General features: G+C 39.9%; 1 protein-coding gene and 2 long non-coding RNA genes across 9 annotated transcripts in view; 2 read left to right on the forward strand and 1 right to left on the reverse strand.

The window, feature by feature from the left end:
* LOC147571440 (leucine-rich repeat-containing protein 37A2-like) overlaps positions 1 to 24,283 on the forward strand; it is a 62,452-nt gene that overhangs the window by 27,163 nt on the left and 11,006 nt on the right. The window contains exons 1-6 of one of the 7 annotated variants that reach the window (XM_086696408.1): positions 122 to 168; positions 2,261 to 2,332; positions 6,191 to 6,262; positions 7,071 to 7,102; positions 17,194 to 17,265; positions 17,828 to 17,903. In XM_086696408.1, coding sequence (XP_086552534.1) covers positions 7,083 to 7,102; positions 17,194 to 17,265; positions 17,828 to 17,903 — 168 coding nt within the window. In that variant the 5' untranslated portion in view covers positions 122 to 168; positions 2,261 to 2,332; positions 6,191 to 6,262; positions 7,071 to 7,082. Of the gene's footprint in view, positions 1 to 121; positions 169 to 2,046; positions 2,333 to 6,190; positions 6,263 to 7,021; positions 7,103 to 17,193; positions 17,266 to 17,827; positions 17,904 to 24,283 lie in introns of those variants that run through there. The other 6 variants (XM_086696409.1, XM_086696410.1, XM_086696404.1 and 3 more) reach the window with 6 other exon arrangements.
* LOC147571443 (uncharacterized) lies at positions 10,190 to 12,059 on the reverse strand. The gene is made up of 2 exons (XR_015247401.1): positions 11,882 to 12,059; positions 10,190 to 11,594 (listed from the first exon to the last, which is right to left on the reverse strand). It is a non-coding gene; the product is annotated as an uncharacterized LOC147571443 (long non-coding RNA).
* Positions 13,795 to 14,989, forward strand: LOC147571444 (uncharacterized). Its single transcript, XR_015247373.1, has 2 exons — positions 13,795 to 14,098; positions 14,726 to 14,989. It is a non-coding gene; the product is annotated as an uncharacterized LOC147571444 (long non-coding RNA).

The following is a 24,283-nucleotide window of genomic DNA, read 5'->3' on the forward strand; positions in this document are numbered from 1 at the left end:
TTGGCATTTACTGCATTTGAATATTCCCCACAAGGTTGCCAGTGATTCTCTTATTTATTCCGTTCATTCCTTTCCTACCTGTTCAAGGATCTGAACTGTGTTTCTTCACAGAAATTTCCAATACATTGATGAAAATGTATGGAAGGGATACCGTTGGGCTGAGAAACTGTGAGTATATTCTCTCCAAATATGAATACAAAAAAAAAAAAAAAAAAAAACAAAAACTAACTGCATTCTAAGGTCCTTCTTGGTCCAGAACTTTGAAGTCAGTAGCTCTGAGGAAAGGTGTTTCCCCTTCCATATCCCAACTCAACCTCTACCGATTGCAATTCTGTGTTAATTTTTTTTTAACGTTTATTTATTTTTGAAACAGAGAGAGACAGAGCATGAACGGGGGAGGGTCAGAGAGAGGGAGACACAGAATCTGAAACAGGCTCCAGGCTCTGAGCTGTCGGCACAGAGCCCGACGCAGGGCTCGAACTCACGGACCGCGAGATCATGACCTGAGCTGAAGTCGGCCGCTTAACCGACTGAGCCACCCAGGCGCCCCTCAAGTTTTCTAATTTATTCAACGACCATTTCTGCTGCTCATAGACTGAGTTTTTTACTAATGATAATACTTTTCATTCATATAATCTTGAGTTGGTTCTTTTTATTAGATGTACTGTTTACCTCTATCTGAGGATATATTAATGATGCTATTCTAAATTTTTTATAGTGTTTATTTTTGAGAGAGAGAGAGAGAGAGTGAGAGACAGAGTGCAAGTTGGGGAGGGGCAGAGAGAGAGGGAGATACAGAATCTGAAGCAGGCTCCAGGCTCTGAGCTTCAGCACAGAGCCCAGTGCAGGGCTTGAACCCATGGACTGCAACCTGAGCCGAAGTCGGATGCTTAACCGACTGAGCCACGCAGGTGCCCCATTAATGTTGGTATTCTCAAATCCTTTTGTGTTTTCTCTGTTAACTGTGTCATTGACTATAAGCTGTTATATTTGTTTTTTATTTTCTGTCCTGAATGGAATTGGCTTTCTCACTCCACATGGTCATTCCTGAGTGCAATTTATCTTTGTAGTTGAGATTTGACTTGCTTCTGTTTTCTGGTCCTAAGGAAGAGGTGAAATGAACCACGGGGCTTGTTATTGGTGACAGGTCCCCCTGAGAGTTAAAGAAGAGGTGGGAGGTGACTTCTAATGGCTAGTCAGAGTGTAGACCCTTCCTCCAGGGTTCTGGGACCCTGCCCCCTTCTAACACCAATGGCTCCTGCCTGGAAGAAAACACCCTTTGCTGCCAGATCCCAGGAGGAAGGATGTGGGGTTGATGTGCTGTCCTTGGTCCTACTGCAGTATCCCAGCTAATCACCCTGTAGGTGGCTCCAAGGCATTTCTGGTGGGGAGTGTTTGTAGAGCTACTCCCTTGGCTTTGAGCTAAGGTTGTGGATTTTCTAATTGTATCTTTTCTAATCATTCTTAGGGACTTTGGTGGAGTTTGGAGTTTGGTAGAGACCTGGCATGTTTCAATCTGCCAGCTTGAAATAGCACAACCTCTTAGGAAGGCAATTTTGTACCCCTGTTAAATCCTGGAGAAACTTAGGCAAATGTGTACTAGGATATAAACAGAAAAATGTTCAAAGCAGCACTGTTTATAATAACTAAAAATTAGAAAAATCTAGTATCCACCAACAGTAGAAAGAACAAATAGCGTTACACGGGTATTTACTCTATACATATTAAACTGAGCATTTATGTTATGTGCATTTTATGCACATTTTTAGTTCTCACAGATACTTTTTGGTTGGGGAAAAAAATTAGATGGCTTTACTCGTAGCACTGATATGGTTATAAATAGGGCTTCCACAATAAAATTTGGGAAAAGAGAGGAGGAAGTGGCAGTTCTGTCCATGTTTTTGCCACTCAGGGCTGGATTCTAACAGAGATTTTGTGATCCAGAGAGTAGGCATTAAATGTACATTTTGGTGTGAAGAGTGGATAGGGGTGTGTGTGTGTGTGTGTGTGTGTGTGTGTGTGTGTGTGTGAGAGAGAGAGAGAGAGAGAGAGAGAGAGAGAGAGAGAGAGAGAGACAAAGGAGTATGTGAGAAGAAAATATTTGAATCAAACAGCAGAGGTCGCCATCCCTACATTAAATAAGAATTAGTGTATTTGGTGGCACCATTACCCAGGTTTCTCTCACATCTAGCGGTCCTGTGTAGCAAATAGTTGTAGTTATTTTGCATTTTGACCCAGAAATGACCTTTTCATTTTGCAGAATTCTCAGTGAAAATTATCTGACCGAATTACGTAAAGACACATTTGAAGGCCTGCTATCCCTCCAGTATTTGTAAGTTAATCAGTTCATCATTTATTATGAGTTTTTAGTTATATTATTTATTAAAAAATACAGGGTTCAAATTAGATAATTGCAACAATTTCTTCTAACAGTAGAATTCTGTAACTCTCTCTATTAAATTGTATAACTCTGTAAGTCTGTGGGGACCCAGCCCATCTCTAGCATTAAATACCTCCTATGCGTTTTCAACTTTTTAATTTTATAGACAAGATCTAGGAAAAAGCCCTTCAGTTGTAGAGGAAAAGGGGTAATGAGGTCTGAGCAATTATGGACACCCATATGAACCTTGTTATGTAAGTGTTCATATACCATCTGCCTTTATTTATATTTATTATTTATGGCCCATGGATCAAATCCTGTGTATGGTCTGTCTTGATACAACCTATGAGTTCAGAATGATTTTCATGTTCTTAAAGGGCTGTAAAAGAGAAAAGAAGAGAGAGAAACAGAGAATATGTGACAGAGACCGTATATGGCCTGCAAAGCCTAAAATATTTACTGTGTGGCCTTTACAGAAAAGGTTTGAAAAAGTTGGCTTAGTAAAATGAGAGGAATTGAAGTTAACCTCAAATTGTCACCTACAAGACAAGAAAATATAGAACACTTACATTAATTTGAATGCCATTAACCCAGAATTTTTAAATAATTTAATCTAAATGAAATATTTAAATATGAAATATTTAAGCAGGTGAATTATGTAAGCAGTATTACCAAGTACATATTAAATTATCAAGAGAACAGATTAGGGATTTCAGTGTGGGAAATTTTATTAGTTTATTTTTTTATTATTATTTTTTATGTAATTTATTGTTAAGTTAGCTAACATACAGTGTGCTCTTGGCTTCAGGAGCAGATTCCTGTGATCGGTGTGGAAATGCTTATGCCACCATAAAAATAGATGTTTAAAATGATGGTTAAGGGGTTGGGGCTCCTGGGTGGCTCAGTTGGTTGGGTGTCTGACTTTGACTCAGGTCGTGATCTCACAGTTTGTGGGTTCGAGCCCCGTGTCGGGCTCTGTGCTGACAGCTCAGAGCCCGGAGCCTGTTTCAGATTCTGTCTCCCTCTCTCTCTGCCCCTCCCCCACTCATGCTCTGTCTCTGTCTCTCTCAAAAATAAATAAACATTAAAAAAAAGATGGCTAAAGGGCACGTGGCTGTCTCAGTCATTAGAGTCTGCAACTCTTGATCTCGAGGTTGTAGGTTAGAGCCCCATGTTAGGTATAGAGATTACTTAAAAAAAATGAAATCTTTAAAAATATAATGATGGTTAAGTGGTATAGTTAGAAATGTTTACACTAAACAAACATCAGAAATGCCTCTAACTTCGCTAATTACAGAATAAACATCTCTCCAGCCTCATTGTCAAGGAAGAAATGTTTGCATATATCTCTGTACATTAGACATACAGAGATACTAATGTTCTTTGCTATGGAGGTTCAGTGTTTATTCTTTGCCCATGCCATCCAAAGCTGTGTATTTCATTAATCCTTTTTTTAAAAATTTTTTAATGTTTATTTATTTTTGAGAGAGAGAGAGAGAGAGAGAGACAGAGTATGAGAGAGACAGAGTATGAGCAGGGTAGGCTCAGAGAGAGAGGGAGACACAGAATCCGAAGCGGGCTTCAGTCTCTGAGCTGTTGGCCCAGAACCCGATGCGGGGCTCGAATTCATGAACAGTGAGATCATGACCTGAACCGAACGAAGTCAGATGCTCAATCGACTAAGCCATCCAGGCGCCCCTCATTAATCCTTATTAATGATGTGCTTTAGAAAATAGATTCTTCTTGCAAATGTAGAAGGCTTAAGGGTAGTGAGTAAAAGGAATCTCATATGACACTAAAAATAGTCCTTCAAATTATCAAACCTTCCAAGTCTTAGGGGACAACCACTTTGTATTGGTCTTCTTGGCTACCTCTGCCATCTGGGCTCCAAACGTTACAAACACAGTTTGGAGAAAAACAAAAGAGACAAACTGCGCAATGGATTGGGCCTTTCATTATTTCTACTATGAGGTACTTTGTAAGCCAATTATTTCATGTTAGGTGAAGTGTTCTCATTCATTCATTCAAAAAAAAATGTGAATCAAAACCTAAAAAAGAATGTGACAGGCCCTATGCCCAGTACCATAGGCACGCAGATGGTTAAGACAGGCTTCCCACCCTTGTAGGAACTCATGATTTCACAGGGAAAATAAACAGAAGCTTAAACCATAACGCATAAGCACTAAATGGATGATGAAGCACTGACAGAGTGCAGAAGCGGGAGCCACAAAGTCATAAAACCACATTTCTTTTCAGTCATTTTGCTCCTTCTACTCACTACCCAGCTGTTAATTTATTTTATAAATATTTGAGTTTGTTCTTTGTCCATGCATCAGTTTTAAACACAGTAGACAACGCAGATGAGCAAGACTAGTCCATACTTTCATGGAGTTTATGCCCAGAGGAAATGGAATGCCAGAATAACTATATTAAGAAGAAATTGGGGCACCTGACCGGCTGAGTCAGTAGAGCATGCGACTCTTGATCTCAGGGTCGTGAGTTCAAGCCCCAGGTTGGGCGTGGAGTCTACTTTAAAAAATTCAAAGAAGGAGAAGAAGGAGGAGGAGGAGAGGGGGAGGGGAAGAAATGGATTTGGGCAATGAGAAGTATAAGTTGTTTTTGGAACATAGAAGAGGGGGGAAGACTTCAAGTTGGATCAGGGAAGTTACTAGAGAAATGCTGTTTGAACAGAACCTTGAATGGCTATGACGTGTCATCGGATAGACATCTTGGGAAGAATATGCTTGCAAAATAGAGTGAGTGAAAGGCAAAATGCAGGAGAAATTTCTTTGGTATCTGTAGAGTAGGAAACTAGAGCCAGATTTAGGATTTTGAAGGCCTTGGATAATATGCCAAGCTACCGTGTTATCACAGCAGTGCTCTAGGACAAACTTTAGACTGCACCAGGGTCACTTGGAGGCCTTGTCAGGACACAGGTTCCACCTCCACAGTTCCTGATTCACTCAGTCCGGAGTAGAGCTGAGAATTTGCATCTTGAGTAAGTTCCCAAGTGACTCTGATATTTGAGAACCACTCCTGGAGAATTAATCTGGTGACTGTGTGCAGTATAGATTAGAATGGGAGAGACCAGAGATGACAATGCCAGTCAGAAGATGGTGGTACCCATGTAGGTGGAAAGTGAGGGACTCGGCTGAAATCAATGGAAATAAGAGGGTCAACTATAATCAAGAATGGGTGTTTCCAAATAAAAATCCAGTACCATGTTGTTTTTTTGTTGGCCCCACTTGCAACTGAAGCAGTTGATAAATTCATAGAGCGTTTAGGCAATGTACAACCAAAAATAAATTTCTATTAATATGATAATATAATTCTGAGTTCGTTCAAAGTTAGGTATTGATTAGAGGAGTAACTTCTTTTCAAGTTAAATGAAAAGGTATCTTTTATCTCTTCTGGTATTGACTTGGTGTCGAGAAATACAACTAAACCAGGAAGGTGTGCTAATGTGAGAATATCCCTTTTAATATTAGAAATTATATGTGGAGATCACAACTTTGAGCTCATAATTTAGAAATTGATGAGGCCACAGAAAGTCATTTAATCAATTCTTCTGCTCTCAGGAAAGATTACTTCCAAGATCTATCAAGATCTATAGTTGTATGTTTTATGTATGAAGATCACAAAGGTGAGACTCTTAAGAAAGGTGAGGGCAGGGTTAGGGGCTCTGGAAGGTTCAAATAACAATTCCTAATACTCAGAGTTTAGCCAAAAGCTACTTATTCAATACTATCATCCTACTAATTAGATAGCTTAGAGCTAATTGAGGCAATATTTTCCTTTTCCTTTTCCTAGAGATTTATCCTGCAATAAAATACAATCTATTGAAAGACGTATATTTGAATCCCTACCTTTTTTGCAGTTTATGTAAGTTACAAATATAATTTCATTGTATTTGGAATTTTTATTAAACTTAATTGTAAACCTCTTTGTTATTCATTTTGAATGAATGAAACTTTATTAGTCGAAAGCTACTAAAATTATGTAGCAAATCTTTTTTGTCTGTGGCAAAGTTTGGTGTGAGAGTTATTATAGAGATCAGAGTGAATCGTTCTAGAGCAGCAGTTCTCTGCCAGGGTGCTTTTGCGTCCAGGTGACACTTGGTAGTGTCTAGAGACATTTTTGATTGTCAGACTGTAGATGTGCTGCTGGCATCTAGTGGGTGGAGGCCAGGGCTGCTGTCACACCCTACAGTTCACAGGGCAGCACCCCCCCCCCATAACAAAGATTATCCAACCATAAATCTCAACAGTGCTAAAGTTGTGAAACATTTTTCTAGAGAAATAAACTTACTTCTCTAGAAAAAAATACTTACTTAACACAAGTATTTATTGAGCATTTACTGATTTGTATCTAATGCACCACATGTATAAACATGAAAGTATAAATCTTTCATGCAAATATTTTTTTTAAAAGGCAAGCATCTTTCATAGTGAGATTTCTTTAGTGTATGGAGATTGTATTGTGGTTATGTTTCGTTATCTATAAATTAGAATCACTGCCAAAGGATAAATATTCTGAAAATATCTTGTTTTTCTTCTTCGTTTGTGTCTTGTTTTTTTTTGTTGTTGTTTTGTTTTGTTTTGGTTTTTTTTTTTTTTTTTTTTTTTTTTTTGGTGTGTGTAGAAATCTTGGTTGCAATTTACTCACCAAACTGAACTTTGGAACATTTCAGGCCTGGCATGGAATGCAGTTTTTACACAAGCTGTAAGTGAAACAGAAAATGAATACATGTAAAAAAAAAAACCAAAAAAAACTACATGTAAAAATATCATACAGTGATTGGTTAGGTGTGTGTTAATAAACCCAGTATGAATTCTGGAAAGTAGGTCTTAAAATCCATTTTTTTTTTCAAATGAGGAAACTAAGGTACAAAGAGGCCAAGAGACTTGTCTTAACTCCTAAATGGCACTCTCTGCCCTCCCTCGTACCCAGCTTTGTGTGGGCAGTGAAGGCCCCAAGCAAGTAACACCCAAGTCAGTATTATCATGGGAATTCGTGACAGTGATGCTTCCCCAAGGTGTGCGTGGTCCTTGAAATCCACTTCTGAATTTAACTTTGATTCTGGCTCACGTGCAAGTTTCCTGTGCAAAAGAGAACTGCGAAGAACTAAGTTTAGCACAGAGTTCTCCAGGCAGCAAAAGGTGTGGGTGCTTCCTCAGCCATCAGGAAAGCAGCAAGAACTCCTGAACACCTGCCACAGGGCACTGCTCTCCATGTGCTTTCTTTCCTGACCACTCTTCAGTTAAGAAGTGTGTGACTCCCTTTCAGCCGGGACATTCTGTGATTTCTCTGTCAAAAAGCAAATCATACTGGGCATGTTCAGTGGCCTGAGGGGGATGTTGAGACTCAAGGTTGAAGACCCTCCACTAAAGCAGACGCTGGAAAAGACTGGCTCACTGTCTTGTGGTTCAGAAATCCGATTTCACAGCTTATCTTCCGTTAGATGAAAGTGTTTACGGTGTGTCTGGAGCTGGAGTAAGTTCCTGCGGGTGCCCAAGAGCAGGGGCCTCCTCTCTCATTAATTTGCTGATGCCTAACTTGGGGAAAGAATACTGAGGGTCAGTTTTTTGTTTTGCCAGCATGCCAGAGAACGGGCTCATTGAGTTTCTCCACCAAGAGGTTTTAGTGGTGTCAATATAATGTCTTAAAAGTCACCACCTCTACTAAGCATCTTATAACACCAAGAGTCTCTTCTAAGAATCTGAATTTCATAGTTATGTAGGCAATACAGGACAAAATAGGGTGGAATCCGTTGATAACAATGAATGAATTCATTGAAAAACAATCCGTGCCACGCGCACTCTATGTCGACAATGTACTAAGTACCGGGGGTACAAAGAATATACAGGGACTGTCCCCAAGAATCTTTCATACTGGAAAAAGGAGAAAAAGATGGCCTTTTTCTTGTAATTTACTAAGATATTTGTAAACTGATGGAAACCCCTGTCTTGCCCCACTGAGATCTCTATCAGTTAACCATTTGTTTTCTTTCCTTTCCTTTGTCCTCCAGCAGCCAGAATGACACATATCCCACCTGGGGCGGGGGCATGTGCTAATTTGTATTTTGCCCTCAACTTGCCCCATGCTCCCTCATCAATCTTACATGACAGAGAAAGGTAATTAAAGAACCAGAGCTAGCTGGTATTGAGAATAAATTAATACTCATGCCATGTGTGTTATGCCCAGAATTCGTGATCCCCAAATACCGCCAGGGAGCCGAGTCCGGTGTAAAAGCAAAAGAGCCTTTATTGGAGCTAGCTCGAGCTCAATCCCCTACCTGCACTGTCGAAGCTGTGAGATACCCGGGAGAGAGAGCCAGTTTCAAAAGGACAAAGGTTTTACTGGTGCCTAGTGGCAGTTGGTGAGGTAATGGCTGCGGCCTCAGCTGATTGGCTGGGGAAGGGTCCTGGGGAAGAGTCCTGTTAGGCAGTTGGGGGGGGGTTACTCAAGGGGAGGAGGTGTGGTCAAGGTGAAGGACACAGAACAAGATGGAGTCGGCCGGTGTAGGCCCGCCCTTTCAATGTGGTTTGAATAGAGCTGTACTACTAAAACGAATTCACAGTTAACTTCCAAAACATTATCACAGTACAGTAAGTGTGTATTGGAGGTTGGGCTCCTTGTTTGGGGCCAAACTTTTCTTTTCTTTTTTCTTTTTAACGTTTATTTATTTATTCTGAGAGAAAGAGAGCGTGCGCAGGGGAGATGCCATCCCGTGAATTCAGTCACGTTATTACCTATGTGACTTATTACTGGGGTGTTTATAAGTTGAAACAGTATTTTCTCCAGCATTAAATAAGTTTGTAAACCTTTTGGGCCCCAGCTGAGGTGGATTTATCTTGAACTGACTGGAGCTTAAACTTCAGGTCTCCTCACTTACATAGGCCCCTTCCAAAGTCTTGGGAGGGACCCTCGCAATTCCTGTACGCATAATTTTGCATGTTTTGATGAGGCAGGATTTCCCAAAGTAGATGAGGTTCAGACCCTACAAGGCCTTGATTCACCCCTGGGTTTCAGGTAATTATATCTCAGTAAGTTTTTTGAATGAAGCCTCTTAAGTTATTGATAAACACTGAGTGAACACGTTAGCGGTGTGGTAAAGTCTATTTTGAATCTGAAATCCACCTCAAAGCCATGCCAAGAGTTTATTAATAAGGTACCACTTTTTGAATGGTAGTAATAATCCTGTTTCTTTCAGATGAAATCAGGAATGAAATATATTATGGAAAACCAACAGTGGTTGATAATCCTAAATGTTAAGTATAGTTTTTTTTTTTTTTCCTGACTTTAAAGTGCTTCTCCTTCATTCACCTACACAGGTCCAGACTGGTGGCTTATTTTAAAAAATTCACTTCATTGGTTCTAACAGTACGAGCTCCATGATTTTAGAAGCTGAAGGACTCTACGATGTAGAAAGGCTGTACCTTATCGGGATAGAGCACATTCACATGCTGGCTCGTCTGTGGCGCATCCGTATTGTGCCAAGAACATAAGCTCTAAGGGAGAATAAGGAAAATCTAAGCCTTGCCCCTGTTGAATTATTGTTGAGAATATCATTGAGGTAGGTGTGGCCACCCTCTGAAGGCAAACTCGAGCCCCAGTCACAGACACGCCCTAACGCTCCCCCAGTCAACCGGCATCTGCTTCCTTTTAGACAGCTGTGTGCCCACAAAAGTTGACACACTTCAGGATATTGTCATCGCTTTTTGGTATGTACTGGAAATCCTGGCAGCTTCTTCTCAGATTCAGAAAGGCATAAACGTTAAGGATGAAGATAACAACTCAGGGCTGTCCTTTTGGGGTGATTTAGGGTAACTTTTATTATTTTCCGTGTGTGGTAGTTCAAAAGCTTTGCCATAGTCATACCCAACTATTACTTTTCTTCTCCCAGCTGCATCTGAGTCTTCCCACGTATATACCAAGGCATCTTCTTTCTCTGGGAAGCATGGTAGTTGCTCCTCCGCCCCATATCATTTCTTTAATACCGACCTCTATTAGGTATTTACTGCGCTCCGGCACTATGCTAAGACCTTTCGCTTGTGCTGCAAGTAAGACAATGTGTCTTAAACTCTTAGAATAGAGCCTGGCACGTGGGAAGTGCTCCGGACGTGGCCCCTCACACGGCACTTCATTTTCGTCTTTCCAGCAACTCTTGTGACACAGGTAGTATTATCCTCATTTTGGGGATGAGGAACTTGAAACTCAGAGACATCGGGTGACTTGCCTAGGTTCACACTGTCAATAAGTGACAGAACCACTTCAGAAGCTTCGCGAGTAATACAATTCCGCATTCCCTGGCACTAGGTAGGACCTGAATGACAACTGGCCTTTTGGGCGTCGTCCCTTGGAGTCAGCTTCTCACTGGAATAGGACCTTTCGAGCAGGGAGCTCCTTTTCCCTATGCTTCTGGAGTTCCTGGCCATGCCACCTATGGGCATCCCCAGGCTTCCTGCTCACCGCCTGGTGCAACTATCACATCGTCACTGCTAGGCACCCACTCTGTGCCCAGCCTTATGCTAGGTGCTTTGCACATGCTCTTTCCTTTAATCCTCAAGTTGCCTTATGAGGTAAATGCTGCTAAAAGGACTCGGAGATGTTCGTTACTTAAGTCCCTTCACCAGGAAGTGACAGCCAGAATTCAGACCTAGGTCTGCCTGATTCCAGGGCCCTTGCTTCTTGGGCTGGTCCTCACTGCCAGAAACTCCTCTTCAAGGCTATTCTCAGAACTTTAATTAAAACATAGGCTCACCATTTCAGATTCTTTAGGCTTCGCCCCTCCCCCCGCCCAACCCCTGAGAAAGGATTTACGTGATGCCCTTAGATGTCTTGCATTGAGGAGCTTCCCATGGGGAGTCACGTTCTCATGGCTCATGGACCTATGTAGATGAATAAAGGAAAGGGGTTATTCTATCCCCAGGTACTTCAAACAGACTGGAATAGGGTCTAGATCACTCCACTTATCTCTTCAACTGCTTTCCTCCAACGAGCCAGTTTTCCCTCCATGCCTTGGGATTCCAGCGTAGAGAGTTTGGAGTTTGTCCTATTTGAAATTTATTTTCACTGCCTGCTTTGGACATTTTTTCAGCTAAAGCTGTTAGGATTTCAGTACATTCAGGACAGTGGTGACAAGCTTCAGTCCTCAAGTCTTCTCTGTCTCCTCAGTTAATAGAAAGGAAACGTAGCCCATCTGTCTGGACCTCTGTAGAAGAATTTGGAGAAAAAAAAAATAACACGTAAGAAATGTTCCCTTATTTTGTGAGCTACCTTTAGTCTGTCCCGTTGCTCTGCAACAGAAAGCTTTTGCAAAAATACTTGAGTTTTCCTCTTCAAATAAGATACAGTTTTTTAAAAAACAAAAGAATACCTAGAACAGTATTTCTTCAACTTTGATTATGAGACAGTCTTTGAGGATAACTGTTGTTATGTTTGACTCCCATAAAGATAAGCCCACGAATATCCAAAAGCCAATAGACTGAGTCAGCACACCTTTTATCTGTAAGATGAGGGAATTGAACGGAAATGGAGATGATCTCTAGTGCAATGTCCACCGTTCGTTCGTATCGCAGTCTGTGGAAAAACAATTGCTGTCGGTCCAGCAGAGGTAACCTGTCGGGTCAGTTCTCACTCTCCCCTTGGCTCAGGCACAATAGCTCCATGAAGAAAAGGCGGCACTAAAGACAGGAGGAAATAGGATAATTTGGAGTGGCCTGTATTTTGCTTTCACTACAGATAAACACGGGGCATTCATCTCAGCAGGAGGGCTGCCTGGGTAAGAGGAAGCACTGAGCCGATGGGTATAAGGCCATGGGTGAGCTACCAGGAAAGAGGGGGGGACAGTGGGGGTAGAGCACTGAGATAGTTGGGGGGAAGGATAACGAACTACTAAATTGTTTTGGCTGCATAACTCTTCATAGTCTTTCTTAATAGGGAGCCGGGGGTGGGCGCGGGGTGGGGGGGGGAGCAGTGGGCAGGGGAAGACACACACGTGGAAGAGCTTACTTGCACAGAGCCCACCAGTAAGCTTGTAGGTATGAATGCCATTGTTATTGTTTCAAAGCCAAAGGACATTCAGAGCCTCAAGGTTGAGGAACTGTGTTTAACCAGACATGTGACACTCACGTTCTTTCTCTTCATAACATTGTCTGACTGGATATTAACTAGTGTTACACAAACCCGACATGTTAATGGGCCTGAAAAAACGTAGAAGAATGGGCTGGAATAGGAAGAATAGGGGAGTTTCCAAGGCAGGAACAAAAACGCATGGCTCCCAGCCGCACCGCTAACTCCCTCTGACCTCCGTTGTGGAAGAGTTTGAATCTTCGCTCCCCTTTTCTCCACCTACTAACATGTTTATCTTCTGGCAACTGGTTCTCTATTTATCACAACGTGGTTCTTTTTTTTTTTTTTTTTTTCAAATTGAGATATAGTCCGCATAATAGAATATGCAACGTTATAAAGTATATAGTGCAATGGTATACTTTGATAGACAGTAATCACTGCTAATTCCAGAACATTGTCATCACCCCCCTCAAAAGAAATACCATACCCATCAGCCTTTACTCCCCATTCTCCCCTCCCCCCAGGCCCCTGGCAACAACTAATTTACCTTCTGCCCCTATGGATTTGCCTATTCTGGACATTTCATCGAAATGTGTGTCTAGTTTCTTTCACATAGCTTGTTGGCTTCAAGATTTATCCGGTTGTAGCATGTTTCAGTACTTCATTCTTTTTTCAATGTTTATTTATTTTTGAAAGAGAGCGCACACACAAGCGGGGAAGGGGCAGAGGGAGAGGGGGACAGAGGATCCAAAACCACAGAGCCTGATGTAGAGCTCGAACTCATGAACTGTGAGATGACGACCTGAGCCAAAGTCAGATGCTTAACCGACTGAGCCACCCAGGTGCTCCAATCACATTTTGTTCATCCATTCGTGAGTTATTGGACATTTGGATTATTTTGACTTTTTGGCTCTTATGAATAATGCTGCTATGAGTATTCATGTACAAGTTTTTGTGTGGTCATATGTTTTTAATTCTCTTGGGTACGTACCTAAGAGTGGAATTGCTGGGTCATGTAGTAACTCTATATTTAACCCTTTTGAGGAACTGCCAAACTGTTTTCCACAGTGACTACACCATCTTACATTCCCACCAATGTATGAAGATTCTGGTTTCCCCAAATCTTGCTACCACTTATCATTGTCTCTCTGTTCGATCATAGCCATCTTAGTGAGTGTAGAGTAGTATCTCATTGTAGCTTTGATTTCTATTTCCCTAATGACCTAAGACATTGAGCATCTTTTCATGTGCTTATTGGCCATTCATGTATTTTCTTTGGCGAAATGTCTCTTCAAATCCTTTACCCATTTAAACATTTGATTATTTGTCTTTTTCTGAGTTTTAAGAGTTCTTTATATATTCTGGATATTCTGGATACTAGACTTGTATCAGACATATGATAGTTTTGGGTTGTTTTTTTATTTTTAAATAAAGTCCAGCTTACCTATTTTTCCTTTGGTTTGTTGTGCTTTTTGTGTCATGTCTAAGAAACTGTTGCCTAAATCCAAGGTCATAAAGATTTCTCTCCTGAGAGTTTTATAGCTTGAGCTCTTCCATTTAGGTCTTTGACTCATTTTGAGTTAATATTTATATATGGTGTGAAGTGTAGGAATCCAACTCCATTATTTTGTATGGGGATATACGGTTGTCCCAGCATCATTTGAAAACACTAGTCTTCCCACATTGAATGGTGTTGGCACCCTTGTTGAAAATCAGTGGGCCATAAATGTGAGGATTTATTCCTGGACTGTCAGTTCTGTTCCATCAGCTTACATGTCTGTTCTTATGCCAGTACCACACCGTGATTACTGTAGTTTTGAAGTAGGTTTTGAAACCAGGGCGTGTGAGTCTCCCCATTTGGTTGTTCTTTGTCAAAATCGTTTTGGAGCCCCTGGGTAGCTCAGTTGGTTAAGTGGCCGGCTCTTGATTTCAGCTCAGGTCATGACCTCACAGTTTGTGAGATGGAACCCCGTGTTGCCATCTGCACTGACAGCATGGAGCCTGCTTGGGATGCTCCCTCTCCTTCTCCCTCTGCCCCTCCCCTGCTCACACTTTTCCCCACTCACACTCGCTCATGTTTGCTCTTCTGCACGGGTGTGTATGCTCGCTGTCTCTCAAAATGAATAGATAAACTTTTTTTTTTTTTTTTTTTAAAGATCATTTTGGGCTATTCTCGGTCCCTTGAATTGACATACAGATTTTAGAATTAGCTTGCCAATATTTGGAAAGAAGTCAGTTGGGGTTTTGATAGGGATTATACTGAAACCACAGTTCAATCTGGGGTATAGTGCCATTTTAACAATATTTTCTTCTGATCCGTGAACATGGCATATCTTTACGTTTATTTCAATCTTCTTTAATTTCTTTCAACAACGTTTTGTGGTTTTTAGTGTGATTCTTGCACTTCTTTGGTTAAATGTTTTCCTAAGTATTTTATTCTTTTGAGTACTGTTATACATGGAATTGTTTTCTTAATTTCATTTTTGGAATAGTCATTGCTGATGTATAGAAATAAAGCTAATTTTTACATATCGATCTTGTGTCCTGTAACCTTGCTGAACTCATTTATTAGTGCTAAGGTTTTTTTTCTACATTCCCAGGCATATGTCTTGTGGTCTTCTAGTTACCCAGGAAGATGTTGGAGCATTTCAAAGTCCCTATGGACATCTCATTTCTCAGCTTTTCCCTTTTAGGCTTTTTGTTTAGGCTATTTTTTGTCTTGTGATCAATTGCCTCACATAGCTGCCAGATTAAAACATTTATCTATAATTGTTTTCAAAAAAGGCCCCTTGGGAAGAGGCTATTTTAGCACTGTGCAGTTCTCAGGTCAAGGGCAAGGCTTTCAAGTGAAGTTTTTTAGGGACCCCACTAGACAGGTAAAACAATGACAGTTTGTTCTTTGGGAATGAGGCTTTAAGGAACTTCAGCTCCATTTTGTTCCCCTGGGATGTGGGCAATTTTTAAGGTTCTCATCAGGATGGAGAGCAGAGGTTGAGGACAAGTTAAAACAACAGAGCTCACTGTTCTTATAGAAATTAGTAATTTTTTCTTTAATACATGCTCTCCGGGTTGCTGCAAGCCCATTGGTTAAAATTTCCAAAGTTCTGAGAAAGTTGATTTTGACCATTTTTGCTAGTTGTTGTTGTTGTTGCTTTTACGGAAGGATGAATTTTCAGACGTCCTTCCTCTCTCATTTTCACTGATTCACCTGTAACAGGGCTTTAAAATCTCTAAAGTCTCAGGGCACCTGGGTGGCTCAGTTAACTGCCTGACTCTTGATTTCGGCTCAGGTCATGATCTTGCGGTCATGGGATCAAGCCCCATGTCAGGCTCTGCACGGGGCATGGAGCCTGCTTGGGATTCTCTCTCTCTCTCTTCCTCTGCCTCCCTTCACTCATACTCTTGTACTCTCTCTCTCAAAAAATAGAATAAAAAAATAAGAAATGAAATCTGTAAAGTCTCAATGATCACAGGCTAATTAAATACTTAATCATGGGAGATGATTAGAGGAAAGGAATAAAAATAGAAAATGTAATTCTTAGAGAAGCTCTCCCAGATGGAGAGATGAAGTTCAGCAAAGTGTTTCTATATTTAATGCTCTCAAAGTTAAGTTTAAGGTAACGGCTATTTTAAACCCCCTTTTTTCCATACAATTTAAATACAGGCTTTGGAGTCAGAACTGAGTTCAGATTCCATCTCTGCTTCTTGACTGGCTGGACAAACTGGGACAAATTATACAACCTCTCTGTACTTCAGTTTCCTCACTTGTAAAATGGGGTAATGATGTATCTATCACATAAGGTTATTGTGAGGTTTAAATGTGAAATGCTGATCACAGATGCCCCATAGCTCAATAGTATTGGTTGTGATGATTATCCTTATAATTTTGCAAAAGTACAGTGATGATTCTTGAGCAGAGTCAACCTAAAGGCAGATTTTCTTTTCTTTCTTCCTGTTTCCTTCACTTTATTTTTGCTGTAAAGAACTGAGAAGAAAATCTACTCAGCATTTTGGAATAAAAACTTGTGTCAAGCAGTGACAAAATGTTATTTATTCAACAAGCCTTCACTAAGTAACTAGTAAATAACAAGCACTCTGTCAGGCACAGGGACAAAAATGACAATAGAGTATGGTCCCTGCCCTCAGGGAGCTGGCAGTCCAGGAGATGGATAAGGAAACGGGATCATATGCCACCTAACAAAGGCTGTCATAGGAGAATACACATGGTGGGGGTATAGCTTTCACCATTTCCTCTTAGATTAATCCCTTTGTCTTTGGCCCCCAAACTGAGGAATTGGTCCTATTTTTGTCTTTAACCGGGTGTTTTAAACTGTGGAATTTTTTACATTTCTAGAGATAAAGGAAAAGCACCTAGAATTATAGAGGACACTAGAAACAGTATTTCCTACAGAGCCTGGGCTTCCTACCAGCATAGTCACTTCTAGGGTTTTCAGCCCAAAAAGTTCTTTGGCATATCTTGGCTTTGCTGTCCACGTAAAAAAAAAAAAAAAAAAAAAAAAAAAAATTTTTTTTTCTCTTTCTGTTCTCCACTTTATCGTCCAGAGAGCTGGGTAGTTCCCAAAGGAAGAGTGCTTTACAGAATGTAAGGGTGATTTATAGGCAAAGGCAGAAAATGATTAGTTTTAACCTTCCAGTTCCATACCCCCAAAATGAACATAAACGTTCGTGGTAGTCATTACTGGAAATGCAGATCATTTTAATTCCATTGCATTTTTCAGAATTATCAGTCGTAACCCTCTGTCAGCTGTTGAAGATTCCTATCTTTTTAAGTTGCCAGCATTAAAATATTTGTAAGTATTGCAACAATCTCATGGCTCATGAGATGATTTCTGATCTTTTTTGTTGTCATCAAAAGATTAAGTATTTTGCGTTTTGGGAAAAAGTCCTAATTTAAGTTTTAACTCGGTTATTGAAATAAGCATTATTAGCAAAGAAAAAACGTATATGGGCAAGATAGCCTGCAGAGGAAGGAATAGTATTGAAGAACACATAAGAGACATGGGACTTGCAGATGTAGGTAGAAATACCATTTATCTCAAAGTGGAAAGTGGAGTAAGGTGTATATTAAAAGAAAAAAAGACTAATCAAGAGAGGTGGATGCAATTGAGAATGAAAATGAGGATAAGAGTAAAAAGGATTGTACTGTTGAGCACCAAGGTGATTAATTTGATGATGCACATAAAATGTCTTCATTGGGAGTTTTCTGAAATTATTGTCCATAGCAAGAAAACTCTTGAGCTGACTTGACAAAGAAGCCAGAATTGAAGTAACCACATGTTGTTAAGTATCTTTTTAGGTACAGAATTTTTATCCTTGGGTTCAAATCACGCATGTTTGGGCTTTCTCCTTCAGAGACATGGGATCAACACAGGTGTCACTTACAACAGTTGAGAGCATCCTCATGATGACCCTTGAATTTGGAAACACTGTAAGTTGATTTTTCTTATGTGTATTTTCACTTAGTTGTTGATTTAGATTTGTTTTATTGTCTTCTTAAGTCAGATTTATTGAGGTATAAAATTTACTCTTTTTAAGCGTACAGTTTGATGAGTTTTGACAAACGTGTAGTTATGTAAGCACCACCACATTTGAGACGTAGACCATTTCTGTCACCCCAAAAGGCCCCTATGTGCCTTTGCAGCCAATCCCCTTTTGTCACCACCAGCCCTGGCAACCACCAACCTAATTTTTGTCCCTATAGTTTTGCCTTCTCCACAGTGTCTTATAAATGAAATCATACAAGGGGCACCTGGGTGGCTCGGGCAGTTAAGCGTCCGACTTCAGCTCAGGTCATGATCTCGCGGTTCGTGAGTTCAAGCCCTGCATCGGACTCTGTCCTGACAGCTCAGAGCCTGGAGCCTGCTTCGGATTCTGTGTCTCCCTGTCTCTCTACCCCTTCCCCATTTGCCCTCCATCTCTCTCTCTCTCTCAAAAATAAATGAACATTAAAAAAAATAAATAAATGAAATCATACAGTATGCAGTCTTCTGTGATTGGTTCCTTTCAGCATAATCCTTTTGAGATTCATCCATGTGTTTTTTTAACTTTTTTAACGTTTATTTATTTTTGAGAAACAGAGAGCATAAGCAGGAGAGGGGGAGAGAGAGAGAGAGAGAGAGAGAGAGAGAGACAGACACACACAGAACCCGAAGCAGGCTCCAGGCTCTGTCAGCGCAGAGCCCAATACAGGGCATGAACCTGCGGAACATGAGATCACGGCCTGAGCCAAAGTCGGTCACTTATCTGACTGAGCCACCCAGGCACCCCAGAGACTCATCCATGTGTTTGCACATGTCAGTAGTTCATTTCCTTTTTATTGCCGAGTAGTATTGCAGTTGTGAGGATATACCAGTTTGTTTATGCGTTCATCAGTTAATGGGCATTTGAGTTGTTTCTAGCTTTTTGGCCTTTATGAATAAAGTTGCTTAAAACACTTACATGCAGGTCTTCGTATGAGCGTATGTTTTCATTGGGGGAGGGGGGGAGGGGGTAAAATACCTAATGGCAGGATTGCTACATCATATGCTAAGTGTATATTTAACTGTTTAAGAAACTGCTTACCTGTTTTCTAAAGTGGATGTACCATTTTGCATTCCAGCCTGCAGTATATGAGATCTTCTATCTATCCTTTCTTCTAATGTCTTGATCTATTTTTCATAAGGTGAATGTTGGCCTTAAAATTGAGTTGGGAAGTAGTCCCCTCTCTTCAATTCTCTAGTACAGTTTGTGCAGAATTGGCATTATGTTTTCCTTAAATGTTTGCTAGAATTCACCAGTGAAGCCATGTGGGCTTGAAGCTTTCTTTGTGAGAAAGTGTTAAACTACAGATTTTATTTTTGTAATAGTGCTACTTAAATTACATACTTATTTTTTGGAGTAGTTCATGTCTTTCAGGGAATCTATTTCATCTTGAAGTTATTGACATAAAGTATTTTATAATGTTCCCTTATTATCCTTTTAGTATCTGTAGAATTGTAGTGATGTCATTCCTCTCATTTTTGATATTGATAATTTGTGTCTTCTCTTGTCTTTTCTTGATAAATCTGGCCAGAAGTTTATCAGTTTTACTTATCTTCTCTAAAAAGTGCCTTTTCATTACACTGACTTCTCTATTTTTGTTTTCCTTTTTAAAAATTTCTGCTTTGATCTTCATCATTCCATTTTCTCTCCTTACTCAGTGATGAATTTCCTTTTCTTTTTCTAGTTTCTTCAAAGTGGACACTGGGGGGGGGGGGGGGGGCGCCTGGGTGGCGCAGTCGGTTAAGCGTCCGACTTCAGCCAGGTCACGATCTCGCGGTCCGTGAGTTTGAGCCCCGCGTCGGGCTCTGCGCTGATGGCTCGGAGCCTGGAGCCTGTTTCCGATTCTGTGTCTCCCTCTCTCTCTGCCCCTCCCCCGTTCATGCTCTGTCTCTCTCTGTCCCAAAAATAATAAATAAACGTTAAAAAAAAAAAAAAAACTTAAAAAAAAAAAGTGGACACTGGGGAAGATGAATACTATATGAGCAACATCCCACATGTTGACATGTGTTTTCAGTTTCAGTCGGTACAAAATCGTTTTTAATATCCATTTTGACTTATTTGACCAATAGGGTTCCTTAGGAGTGTGTTGGTTAGTTTCTAAATATTTGGAGATTTTACAGATCTGTTAATTTGTTATTTAATTCCATTGTGGTCACAGAACAATATGTTGGATGACTGAAATCCTTTTAAATTTATTGAGGCTTGTTTTATAGCCAATGAATTCTGGTAATAGATGAGAATATGGTCTATTTTGATAAATATTATGTGCCCACTTGAAAAAAAATATGTAGTCTGCTGATTTGGTGTGGAGTATTCTATAAATGTCAACTAGGTCAAGTAGGTTGGTAGTATTTTTCAAGTCTGATGTATCATTACTCATTTTCTATATATTTTTTCTGTCAATTATTGAGAGAGGGATATTGAAATCTCCAACTATAATTGTGTACTTTTGTGTCTCTCTTTCCTATTCTCCTTAATATATTTGGAAGTTCTATTATCAGATACATAAATTTTTAAGTTATGTCTTTTCTATTAGTTGACATTTCTATCACAATGGAATAACCTCATTTATCCCTGGTAATATCTTCGCTTTGAAATTGACTTTGTCCTATAGTAAATATAGCCACTCAAGGTTTCGTTTGATTAGTGTTAGCAAAGCATAATTTCTTCCATATTTTTAACCTACTTATATCTTTGTATTGAAGATGAATCTTATAGACAGCATATAGTTGGCTTTTGCTTTTTTATCCAGTATGACAACTCTATCTTTTAATTAGGTGATTGCACCATTTATAGTTAATGTAATTATTTATAGGATTACATTTAAAGCTACTGTCTACTCTTTCTATGTATCCCATCTGTTCTTTGTTTCTTTTCTTTTTCTTTTTCTTCCTGCTCTTGGGTTGATTTAGTACGTTTTATTATTTTTTGGTGGGGGGATAAATAGTTACAACTCAGGTTTTGTTATTTTAGTAGCTGTTTAATGGTTTGTAGTGTTCATGTTTAACTTATCACAGTCTATCTTCAAATGATATGATATGATTTCATGAATAGTATAAGAACCTTACAATAAATAGTGTACTTCCATTGTTCCCCTCCTGACCTTTGTGCTATTGTTTTCATACGTTTTACTTTTAGCACACCATATTATTTTTTTTGTTTAAATAGTCAATTATCTTTTTTTATTTTTTATTTTTGAGAGAGACAGAGTGCAAGTGGGGGAGGGGCAGAGAGAGAGGGAGACACAGAATCTGAAGCAGGCTCCAGGCTCTGAGCTGTAGACACAGAGCCTGATGTGGGGCCTGAAATCACAGACTATGAGATCATGACCTGAGCTGAAGTCAGATGCTTAACTGACTGAGCCACCTGGGTGCCCCTCAATTATCTCTTTTATTGAAGTATATATAGATCATGTAATATTAAATTAGTTTCAGGTGTACAACACAGTGATCTTTTATATACATTATGAAATGCTCACCACAATAAGTATATTACAGTATTATTGACGATATTCCCTATGCTGTACTTTTCATCTGGTGACTTATTTATTTTATAACTGCAAGTTTGTACCTCTTAACCCTTTTCACTCATTTTGTCCATATCCCTAGTTTGTTCTCCATATTTACAAGTGTTTTCTCTTTTTTGTTGTTGTTTATTCATTCATTTGGTTTTTTGTTTATTTTTTGTTTATTTTTTACCTTGTTTTATATTTTATTTTTTATTTATTTATTTTTTTAATATATGAAATTTATTGTCAAATTGGTTTCCATACAACACCCAGTGCTCATCCCAAAAGGTGCCCTCCTCAATACCCATCACCCACCCTCCCCTCCCTCCCACCCCCCATCAACCCTCAGTTTGTTCTCAGTTTTTAACAGTCTCTTATGCTTTGGCTCTCTCCCACTCTAACCTCTTTTTTTTTGTTTTTCCTTCCCCTCCCCCATGGGTTTCTGTTAAGTTTCTCAGGATCCACATAAGAGTGAAATCATATGGTATCTGTCTTTCTCTGTATGGCTTATTTCACTTAGCATCACACTCTCCAGTTCCATCCACGTTGCTACAAAAGGCCATATTTCATTTTTTCTCATTGCCACGTAGTATTCCATTGTGTATATAAACCACAATTTCTTTATCCATTCATCAGTTGATGGACATTTAGGCTCTTTCCATCATTTGGCTATTGTTGAGAGTGCTGCTATAAACATTGGGGTACAAGTGCCCCTATGCATCAGTACTCCTGTATCCCTTGGATAAATTCCTAGCAGTGCTATTGCTGGGTCATAGGGTAGGTCTATTTTTAATTTTCTGAGGAACCTCCACACTGCTTTCCAGAGCGGCTGCACCAATTTGCATTCCCACCAACAGTGCAAGAGGGTTCCCGTTTCTCCACATCCTCTCCAGCATCTACAGTCTCCCGATTTGTTCATTTTGGCCACTCTGACTGGCGTGAGGTGATATCTGAGTGTGGTTTTGATTTGTATTTCCCTGATAAGGAGCGACGTTGAACATCTTTTCATGTGCCTGTTGGCCATCCGGATGTCTTCTTTAGAGAAGTGTCTATTCATGTTTTCTGCCCATTTCTTCACTGGGTTATTTGCTTTTCGGGTGTGGAGTTTGGTGAGCTCTTTATAGATTTTGGATACTAGCCCTTTGTCCAATATGTCATTTGCAAATATCTTTTCCCATTCCGTTGGTTGCCTTTTAGTTTTGTTGGTTGTTTCCTTTGCTGTGCAGAAGCGTTTTATCTTCATAAGGTCCCAGTAATTCACTTTTGCTTTTAATTCCCTTGCCTTTGGGGATGTGTCGAGTAAGAGATTGCTACGGCTGAGGTCAGAGAGGTCTTTTCCTGCTTTCTCCTCTAAGGTTTTGATGGTTTCCTGTCTCCCATTCAGGTCCTTTATCCATTTTAAGTTTATTTTTGTGAATGGTGTGAGAAAGTGGTCTAGTTTCATTCTTCTGCATGTTGCTGTCCAGTTCTCCCAGCACCATTTGTTAAAGAGACTGTCTTTTTTCCATTGGATGTTCTTTCCTGCTTTGTCAAAGATGAGTTGGCCATACGTTTGTGGGTCTAGTTCTGGGGTTTCTATTCTATTCCATTGGTCTATGTGTCTGTTTTTGTGCCAATACCATGCTGTCTTGATGATGACAGCTTTGTAGTAGAGGCTAAAGTCTGGGATTGTGGTGCCTCCTGCTTTGGTCTTCTTCTTCAAAATTACTTTGGCTATTCGGGGCCTTTTGTGGTTCCATATGAATTTTAGGATTGCTTGTTCTAGTTTCGAGAAGAATGCTGGTGCAATTTTGATTGGGATTGCATTGAATGTGTAGATAGCTTTGGGTAGTATGGACATTTTGACAATATTTATTCTTCCAATCCATGAGCAGGGAATGTCTTTCCATTTCTTTAAATCTTCAATTACCTTCATAAGTTTCCTATAGTTTTCAGCATGCAGATCTTTTACATCTTTGGTTAGATTTATTCCTAGGTATTTTATGCTTCTTGCTGCAATTGTGAATGGGATCAGTTTCTTTATTTGTCTCTCTGTTGCTTCATTGTTAGTGTATAAGAATGCAACTGATTTCTGTACATTGATTTTGTATCCTGCAACTTTGCTGAATTCATGTATCAGTTCTAGCAGACTTTGGTGGAGTCTATCGGATTTTCCATGTATAATATCATGTCATCTGCAAAAAGCGAAAGCTTGACTTCATCTTTGCCAATTTTGATGCCTTTGATTTCCTTTTGTTGTCTGATTGCTGATGCTAGAACTTCCAGCACTATGTTAAACAACAGCGGTGAGAGTGGGCATCCCTGTCGTGTTCCTGATCTCAGGGAAAAAGCTCTAGTTTTTCCCCGTTGAGGATGATGTTAGCTGTGGGCTTTTCATAAATGGCTTTTATGATCTTTAAGTATGTTCCTTCCATCCCGACTGTCTCAAGGGTTTTTATTAAAAAAGGGTGCTGGATTTTGTCAAAGGCCTTTTCTGCATCGATTGACAGGATCATATGGTTCTTCTCTTTTTTTTTTTTTGTTAATGTGATGTATCACGTTGATTGATTTGCGAGTGTTGAACCAGCCCTGCACCCCAGGAATGAATCCCACTTGGTCATGGTGAATAATTCTTTTTATATGCCGTTGAATTCGATTTGCCAGTATCTTATTGAGAATTTTTGCATCCATATTCATCAGGGATATTGGCCTGTAGTTCTCTTTTTTTACTGGGTCTCTGTCTGGTTTAGGAATCAAAGTAATACTGGCTTCATAGAATGAGTCTGGAAGTTTTCCTTCCC

The sequence above is a fragment of the Puma concolor genome, unplaced genomic scaffold, assembly GCF_028749965.1.
Source record: "Puma concolor isolate L17-30 unplaced genomic scaffold, mPumCon1.1.hap2 unalloc_scaffold_27, whole genome shotgun sequence".
NCBI lineage: Eukaryota > Metazoa > Chordata > Mammalia > Carnivora > Felidae > Puma > Puma concolor.